Raw genomic sequence first — 9,803 nt, 5'->3', positions numbered from 1 at the left:
AATAATTGTTAAACGATGTCATTTTGTTAATAAGTTATGAATTCAAACCACGAGTTTGAGCCATAAATTTGTGCTAAACTTGAATCAAACCGAACTATTTTCATTTGAATTGAACTCGAATCACCTTTAATGTTAACTAGACAAATTTAAGTCAAACTCTATCTAAAGGGTGTTTGCGCTTGGCTTGGTTTGTATCCATCCCTACTGGTGAGATTTATGAATATTAGCTTATTTAATTAAATAAAATTTTATTTACAATTAAACTTTATATACAAATAATAATTTGCAATTATATGAGTTAATATTGATTTATCTTTAATTTTCAAATATTTAATTACAAAGTGACACAATATTATTTGTACTTAAAATTATATATAAAAGTTATATATATAATATTACTCATTTGTTTAATAATTAACATTATATAGTCAAAACTCGTGTTCGGGTTAACCCTTGAATTTTATTTTAAATAACAATAATTCAGTGTCTAATGGCTTAAAAGAAACGATTTTAATTTAAAAAAACTAAAATAACATAAAAGATTTGTCGAAACAGATAAGACAACCACTCAAACGATAACTCAATGTAACAAATCAGTTTCTTATGATTATGAATTCATTTTCTTAGAATTCAGCAATAAATCGACAAAAGTGTATTTACTCGCCTGATAGAACTTCACCAAGTTTTTGATCATGTTGGATGTTGATGCTTAGCAGTCACACTTGTAGGAGGGGCAAAAAGATGGTTCAAAAAATTACCATACGAATCAATCAGTTTCATGGAAGCAGTTGACTGTTCTATTTTTATTACAGTTCCAAGCGACAAAGCGCTTTGCAGTCGCAATAAGTCATCTAGGAAATATTCCACAAGAGAAGGATCAAACCTTGAAGGTTTATTTAGAACGGTTCAATACCAAACTCTCTAAGGTAGGAATTGCATTAGGAGAGTCTGTTTTAGCATTAATTGCGGAAGTTGTGTGTTCTTACACAAAATTTTGGAAAGAATTACTAGCTAAAGAATGCTTATCCTTAGCCCAAGATTGAGAGAGGAGCCAGAAGGGAGAGAGAATACAGTCGGAGATAGAGAAGTTTATCAGAAAGTGGTGACGGAAAAAATCAAACTTTAAAGAGAAAAGAATAACTTTTTAAAACTATTAATAAAAAAAAATTGTTAGCTTTTTGAATTAAAAAAAATAAATGAGATAATTTTTGAAATTTTATGGATAACAAATTGGGATTGAACCAAACCTAGGGTGGGAATAAGTCTTTTGGCCCAAGAAAATAGCATATTTGATAAGAATGGGCCATTCCGCCCCCATTGACAGTTTCCTCCATAGAGGTTAATATTATGGAGTGAGGTAGAATCTTCACAGTGCTTTTGTCATTCTAGTTCATTTCTTTTAACAAGTGGATTTTTTCGAGAACAATAAAACTATTCGTATATTTTGGAGAATACAATTGAAAATGATTTTGAATTAAAGATAAGATAATACATAATCATCTGATTATACTTTATATATATATACTTAATTGTATATTAAAAAATGTGTATAACATTCCGAGAATGGCATTGTTTGATAACTTTCTTGCTGCTTATTGCTTTATATGAATCGGTTGCTTGAAAAGCTCCACGAGAAGTAGGAGTCAGTGGACAAGAAGCCATACCCAGCTATCTATTTATATTCCAGCGTATTTGGTGGAATAATTCTTCATCCTGCTATGATGGTAATCCCCATTGACGATCACATGGTTCATCGAGGACGTGGGGTGTTTTGACACTGCAATAATTCTAGATGGGTAGGCATAATTCTGTTCTATTTAGATTGAACAGCAAATGTTTGCAAGTTCTGTTTGTTTGCTTGATTGTGATAATGCTTGCTTCTGATCACTGTTGATATCTGTACGAGCTCGGTGGCCATCTACATGGTTTTCTGATATCAGCTGAAAATGCAAGGTTTTTTTTTCTCCCTCCCTTTTCTCCACCAACATTTCGAAGCATTCTTGTGCAATTTGCAGCTGTTTCACAGCGCAAGAAGGGAACTTTTAAGATATTGACTGAGTGCTGACCCTGGGGACTTCTTGCTTTCGCCTGCAGGCTGTCCAACGTCGGCATTCTACACTGTAGTCATTGCCGATGACTTTTTACTGTGCAAAGAAGGCGTTAAAGTGATTACATCCACCATCCCCATGAAGCCACCGCTTTTTGCCACAACGAAGAATTTGAATTATCTTCCAAATGTCCTCGCAAAGATGGAGGCTGAAGATGAGGGGGCATTTGCTTCTGTTTGGGTTGATGAAGAGGGTTATATTGCAGAGGGTCCAAATATGAATGTGGGTTTTATCAGCCATGAAAAGGAGCTCGTCTTGCCGAATTTTTATAAGATCCTCATAGGTTGCACTGCAGAAAGACTTTTGGATATGGCGCTCAAGTTGGTCGAGCAAGGACGGTTGAAATGCATCATGACGGCCAATCTCACCGTCGAGGAAGGTAAAAATGCAGCTGAAGTGATGTACATTGGAAGCACACTTCCTCTATTGCCGATCATCAAGTGGGATGAACAAGTCATTGGAGATGGTAACAACAATCCTCAATCACTCTATTCCTTTTTATGAGTTTTGCTTCATCTGTGGCATCTTAGACAAATCCTATAAGATTTTATTCATATAAACTAATATATAATCATGTAACCATAATACCACAAATCTATATATAAAATATAAAATATAAAATATAAAATTAAATATTTTATAGTTTATAGAAATACTTAAAACATCATACAGATTAAATCTGAATTCGTAGATCTACTAAAATTATCTGTATTGAAGGACTAGACTTTTGCTTCTAAAACATCTCTTAATGAAAGCTTTCAATAAGTAAAATTATATTATATTAGTTTCAGAATAGGGATTTAACTAATATATAGTTGGTTATTAGATCTCATCAAAGATCTAGTAAATTTTAAAACTCATACTAATATTGTTTACTCATATCATAATTTGTAAGTATATTTAACTTATTTTTATTTATCATTTATGTTTATCCATAAACTGTTATTAAACTATTTAATTATCTGATTTTATTGAATTAAAATCATCATTAATATGGCCCTATGTCAGAAAATATTCTAACAAATTTCACATTAGGAAATGGTTAAACAGTTTTGAGTTTTTGTTGATATTCATTTTGGATTGTAAAACTTAAAAACACCCATATAGATGGTGTAAACCCACAAGTCTGACCTGCTTTGGGTAGACATGGTGGCAGGCCCTGAAAGGCAGACGTTTCCTATTCCCTATGTGCAGTGACGACAAGCTGACCAAGGAGGCTGAGGCTGAGGCTGGCCAACGGAGGAGGGCTTGTGGCTGCCTTATCTGTGTGCCCTTGCTGTTGATGAATAAAAGCGAAAACAATGTAGATCTTGTTTCGCGCCACGAACTTGTTCAAAAGCTTTGCTTTGGTTAACTCAAAAGCCCAAGAAAGTTGCATATGATGAATATTCTTGCAAAACGAATTTTCTGTGCTGAACTGGTCTGTAGTAAGCTTTTCAATATTATGTTGCCATTTGCAAAAGCATATTTCTGTTTTCAGTTTGTGGTTGTATTCGATAAAGTATCAGAAGAGCAAACGAGAACGCGATTGTTCAACAACGTGGTTGAACTCAAAGAAGAACACCCTTGAACATTGAGCAAACCCTGTTTATGATGGGAAGTCAAATGTTTGAGACAATCATCGGCATCTCGAGTTCAATTGTTTGGAGGGACACTTTTGACTTTTCCTTTATATGTTAATCTATCAAATCAGAGTATTTTTGCAATGATATATAAGAATAAACAGTTTAATTTCACTTTTATTTATTTCGTGTTTATATTAATCCGAGTTCTTCTTATTTAAGTCTTCAAAAGTAAATTCGTTTCAATTATTTGAATATATTTTCATTTAAAATATTTTCAGCATTTTCATTATCAAAGTATTATATAAAAATATATATATATATAAAAACTAAGTTGTTAGGTATTAATTGAAAGGTGAAATAACATATAAAACAAAAGTAAAAAGTGATACTATCTGATAACCATACGCATGAGTTTCTTGATGTTTATCGAATTTGTTCGAGCTCGAGCTCGGTTTGAACAAGCTCGAAACGAGCTAATCCTATAAAAGCTTGCTCGAGCTCGAGCTCGAGCTCGAGCTACTTGTCATTTTTGTCAATTAAAAATTTTGATACAAAACGATATCGTTTCGATCAATATATATTAAAACGATGTCGTTTTAATAATAAAATAGTTAAGAATTTGAGCTTGAAAAGAGCCAAGCCAAATTCAAGTTGAGTTTGAGCTTAGCTTCCACAAACTTGAGCTCTAGTATATGCAAATCGAGTTGAGTTCAAGCTTGATTCAACTTAAATCTAACCTAGTTAGTAGAGTGTATGAGCTACAATTATGCTAGATCAAGCAAGGGATAAACCAAAAAGATAATTAAAGAAAATAAGTTAGAAACGTTGTCACCAATAAAAATAAAAAGTTTAATTATAATACGAATAGAAGTAATAAAAATAAATAGATGATTTTATATCATTTAAAAATAAATAAAAATTATAATTCGAAGGGTCAACCTGCTATTTATGGAGTATTGTCTTTGATTGTATTAATTCGAAAGTGAATATAAGTTAATAAAATTTAATAATTAATTTTTAAAAAATTAATTTATTATTAAAAACCGGGCCGACTAACCAAACCCATGTGCTAATCCCATAAAGGGCCTATAGATACGATCCATTACATTACAACCTGTGCTGAGGGCCCTCATGGGCTGATCGGATAGTTTGATCCGCAAGACTTACTACAGTACTGGCCCTGGCCTAGTACAGCCTACAGGCATGGTGGGCTGTGCCAGAGGTGGCCGGCCCACCGACTCTAGCCCAAGCTTTCCCTCTTTACCACATCTAGCTTCATTCCCTCCAAAAAGCCAGACGCTCGCCAATCGGTCTCTCCTTCTCTAATGGCATCTACCTCCGGTTCTCGGCACGACGGTCTAACCGAAAGAATCCGAAACGCCACCACAACTTTATACAGTGAGAACAACTCCCTCCTTGGTGTAGGTTTTCTGTTCTCACAAATTTCAAGTCGTTTCTCTTGCTGCCGATAATTCCTTTTTTTTTTATTTTACTTTTCGTTTTCAAAACGCCAAAAAATATTGTGATGTACTCAGAATAAAAAACTGAAGCGAATTTAGGGCTCAGTTGCTAGTATTCAGAACCTAAAGGCTGCTATTGGTAAGCGATCAAATTTACAATAGAGGTGTGATATCTGTGCCGAAAACTCATATGGTAGCACTTGTACTAAAGTGATTTGAGAATGCATTGCTAATAAGTTTATTGGAAGTGCTCTTTGGTAAAAAATGCATTCTTTTTTTAAAGAAAGAACCATTAAGTGTTTTTTCTAACTCAAAAAAAAAAAAAGCTCTCACATGGAATACTTTTGGCAAAAGACTTTGTTAGAACTTTTATACAAGTGATTGGTTTTGTTAGGAAGAGTTTTTACTGCTGTTTGCCAAAAAAATTTCTCTCTATGATAAAAAAATACCTAAGTGAAGATATATTCATCCAAATTTATAGAAGGGCACCTGGATTGAAAATTCTTGGCAAAGAAGGTGTAGTGTAATGCAGTAGTAATTAAGTTAATGTGATATTGATATTTAGTTGAGTTATGGGAAGTGCTTGTTATTTTTTATTTCTTTTAAAGTTAAATTCCAGTTGGTTATTATTTGTATAAAATTAAGTACAATATGTAGTTTGTGAAAGAAAGATGAAACTGATGCTGAGAAGCTTGCCAAAGAAGCTCATTTCATATGTGTGTTGTTTTATATCTGATGCTATTATAATTTATTTTCAATGTTTATTGCAGGAAATTCGAAAAGCAATGAGTTTGATGAAGGAGGTTGCAGTTGATTTAGAAAGAGATAATCAATCTCAAATGGTATTTTTAATGATATGTTATGTTTGTTTATTTGTTTATGTACTTGCACGTGCATTCTGTTGTCAGAGAATGTGGAAAATTGTAAGAAACAAAGTACATTAAATTTGGATTTCTGAGTTTTTTTTTGCAATTATGGAAAGAATTATCTCTTCGTTTGCATTAATGTTAAAATATTCTTTTATTTACATATTTTTAGAGCTAATGGGCCATGATTAGTATTATGCTATCTACCAAACCCTGACAACTTTGATGAAGCCAGGATCTGATTTTACTGTTTTAGTAGCCTTTTACAACTTATTGAGAGCTTTAAGTATTTGGCTACTTGTTGCCTGATAAAGAACACATCTATATGCTCTATTTGTTTTCTAAGATATGTGAATGAAGGAGGAAAAGGCACCCTCAGATGAGAAAAATTTAGGGTATTATGTGGTTGTTTAGGTTCTTTCCTTGCTTCCAATACCTCCATTTTAAATTAATTTCTGTGTGTGTGTGTTGTTTTAATTTCTTCACAACAAATCTTTTTTTGGCTTTTGGTCATGGCTCTGTTTTAAATTTTTTGTTCCTATAATTTAGCTTTTACTTGAATCTGAAAACTGGTGTCTTTGTTTCAGTTGCTAAACAACAGTTGAAAATTTGATAGGAACTCTGTGCATCTTTCTGTATATTACTGGAATTGGTAATTGTAAATAATTTCAGGTGAAGAAACTAGAGGATGCTGCTATGCAGCTGTCAGAAGCTTATGGAGACTGTACACATTATTCATCATCCATTGAATCAATTGGAAATTTATATGAGCCTGGGACAGAGGTGACTGGATTATCTTATTATGCATAGGCTTTCTTTGTTCAATGACTGTGTTGGTTTAATTGTACAGACACTTCTTTTTATAAACTTTGTTGGTACAATTTTGAATTGTAGTTAACAGATTTTAAGAAGTTGCTTGAGGGTGAGCTTGTGAAGTCCAAGACTGCTTCATCATCTTTTCCACAAAAGGAATCACTGATGCGTCAATTCAGAGAAGCTGTCTGGGTATTTTTCTAGACATTTAGTACAAAATGTGGAACATTTTTTCTTGAATGTCAGTCAATTGTAAAAGAGACACCTTTCATTTTCTGGAAAGAAAGCATTTTGGATGGAGCATTTGTGTCTGTTTGAGGGAGAGAAAGTACAATTTAGACACCTCTCAAGCAACCAACAGATACTTTAAATTATATTTGAGCGGTAAAAACTGAAGAAGTTATACAGCAATGTTTAATACTTAAAAATGGGCTGATAATCAAACACTGTAATATAATACCTTCAAGGTAGGAATTGAGTAGTATATATTGCGACAAATTAATACTTCAAAATTAATGTGAAGCATAGCTAATTTAAACCTTTATTCCTTGCCTGACTTACTTTAACACCCTGTGGCAATCAATATAAATGTCTGCATATTTGAAGAGAGTTACAATCACCAAGTTTTTTATCTCCATATTTATTGTTTTGAAATTCTATCAGTTGTTGTGGCTACTTTATCTTTTAATTATCTATTTGGTGGTGTTTTGCTATTTCCCTGCAGAATGTTCATCATGCAGGAGAACCAATGCCAGGGGAAGAGCAGGAGGACGTTATAATGACCAGTACCCAGTGCAACCTTTTGAATTTCACTTGTCCTTTGAGTGGAAAACCCCTTACTGAGTTAGCAGACCCAGTCCGAAGGTACTGTAGGCTCACTTCAAACATATCTTGGTGTTTCTTTAGTCAGTTGGATCTTTTGTATGTTATTTTTCTCTTCTTAGAAACTCGTAAGCTTTTTTTTTTTTTTTTCTTACCATAACTGGAAATACTATATGCAAAAATTTGCTTAACAGGAACATGCTTTTCCCTTAACATTTCCAAGATAACACTAGGGGGTTTTAAGCAATCATGTCTCAGCCTTTTTTGACTGGCTAATGGCTGTACTTGTTCTTGATTGCTGATCTAATGTCATGTTCAGTTGTCTGTATGGTGGGGGCTTCACTGTTCCTCTTATATCAGTAAAATGACTGAATTTATGTTGGTGGGCACTACCATTAAGGGAAAGGTAATTTTAAGATATTGTTTAAGCACAAAACGGGGTGAACTATTGTTACGATCTTAAGTGCAAGGTATGAGACCTGAATCTCACATTGGAAAGTATGGACAACTAGTGTGAAATTTATATGGTCTTGGATTCTCCTATTTCAATAGCTAATTTTTGAGGTGTGGTTCTTCTAAGTTTTATATAATTTGATATCAAAGTCAACACGAAATCTCCCAGTTGCAATCGTACTGCGCTGATGGTGACGTTGGTATTGCAGTGTTTGCTCGAGGTTAGTAGGGAGCTAGTGCATAGTTAACCCTATGGGCGTTAGGGCTGCGGAGTGTAGTAGTATGTTAGGATCTCAAGTTCAAGGTATAAGACTTAGATCCTATATTAGAAAATATGGACAACTAGTATGAGGTTTAGATGATTTTGGGCTCTTTTATTTCAATAGTTAGCTTTTGAAGTGTGATTATCCTGAAGTTCATATCAACTATAAATGAGCAAGCTTCTCTAAACTGGAGTGTTGGAAGCTACCTATCAAACTTGTATTTGGTCTGGCGAGGGCCTACTTGGTAAATATATATGAAAAAAACTAAATTTGTGAAAAAGAATCTCATTCATGGTCAAATAAAACCGTCTTATGTCATTGTGACCTATTATTAGTTATTTTTCAAGTTTTTCTTCGGTTTATACGAGTCTGCAATTGTTTGGAAAATAGCAAATGAAAGTTATCTTTGACACAAGAACTGATGAATCATTGGTTCCTGGTTTTAATGTTTATGGGAGTCATTGTTTCGGTGCATATGAAAGTAATTGCCTATTCTACGTTTTAAGGTGTTCCTAGCTTGAGGTGAACGATGGTTGGTTTCTTAGTTTTGCCATGGCTGTATTGTAGGATAAGTAATTTTATATATACAAAAAAATTGTATAAACTTATCTATACCAATTGATGTGATAACATCTTATTAGGTAATTTTGAAGTAAAAAAAAAAGTTAATAATCATATCATCTAATCACAAAGTTGTCATCTCAGTTTATATGCATAGTTTTATTCATGTAGAATTTAGCCTAGATAAACTTGTTCCATTGTTGGCCAGGCGTTTGAGTTCATCAGCATATTAGTTTAACAACAGAGTCTGACTTGTTTCAATGTCTGTGGCTTATCATGATGCAGTGTGGAGTGCAAGCATATATATGAAAGGGATGCAATCTTGGCCTATATTAAATCCAAGAATAAAAATGGCCGATGCCCGGTAGCAGGTATATTGTTTGTTTTTAATTGAGCTTTTAATACCCGATGCAAGCTTTTATCACTGAAAATTTCTTCTCCTGTCAGGGTGCCCCAAGATTCTGAAGGCAGCAAAAGTTGTGTGTGACCCTCTGTTACAGGTTGAAATAGAAGAAATGCGGTCAATGAACAATAGAAATGCCAGGCCTAATGTGATTGAAGATTGCACAGGGCTTGATGATGAAGAAAATGCGTAAGGAAAGTGGTTATTGTGCAAGTGTAATCTTACATCCTGTTTTGGATTCAGAAATTGTATTATGTATTAATCTTTGGTATTTTATAATTTTTGAATTCCTAGTAGGACTGGATTTGAGTCAGATTGAATCGAGTTTAAGTTTGTTTTGACTTAAGTGTAGCTCAAGATTGAGTTTGTTGAGTCTGTATCAAAAGTGTTGGAGTTCAGTTTGTTTGCGAAGAATCGAGTTTGAGTTCGAACTCAAATTTGAGTTTTGAGTTTGATTCGGTACTACAGTTGAATAAAAATGATTAAAAT

General features: G+C 33.5%; 1 protein-coding gene and 1 pseudogene across 2 annotated transcripts; both read left to right on the top strand.

Moving 5' to 3' along the window:
* Positions 1 to 1,604: 1,604 nt before the first annotated feature.
* Positions 1,605 to 2,612, top strand: LOC123201703 (annotated as a pseudogene).
* A 2,326-nt stretch (positions 2,613 to 4,938) lies between these two features.
* Positions 4,939 to 9,760, top strand: LOC123202423 (E3 SUMO-protein ligase MMS21-like). Of its 2 annotated transcripts, none has more exons than XM_044618361.1 (7): positions 4,939 to 5,094; positions 5,904 to 5,975; positions 6,672 to 6,782; positions 6,894 to 7,004; positions 7,537 to 7,676; positions 9,197 to 9,282; positions 9,359 to 9,760. In XM_044618361.1, exons 1-7 carry the CDS (start codon positions 4,999 to 5,001, stop codon positions 9,505 to 9,507), a joined length of 765 nt encoding a protein of 254 aa, XP_044474296.1. In that variant the 5' UTR covers positions 4,939 to 4,998; the 3' UTR covers positions 9,508 to 9,760. The 2 variants fall into 2 exon arrangements, with proteins under 2 accessions (XP_044474296.1, XP_044474298.1); XM_044618363.1 differs by having other exon boundaries at positions 4,960 to 5,071.
* Positions 9,761 to 9,803: the final 43 nt, after the last annotated feature.

Source organism: Mangifera indica, chromosome 18 (genome assembly GCF_011075055.1).
Source record: "Mangifera indica cultivar Alphonso chromosome 18, CATAS_Mindica_2.1, whole genome shotgun sequence".
NCBI lineage: Eukaryota > Viridiplantae > Streptophyta > Magnoliopsida > Sapindales > Anacardiaceae > Mangifera > Mangifera indica.
This window is presented reverse-complemented; position numbering and strand designations above follow the sequence as displayed.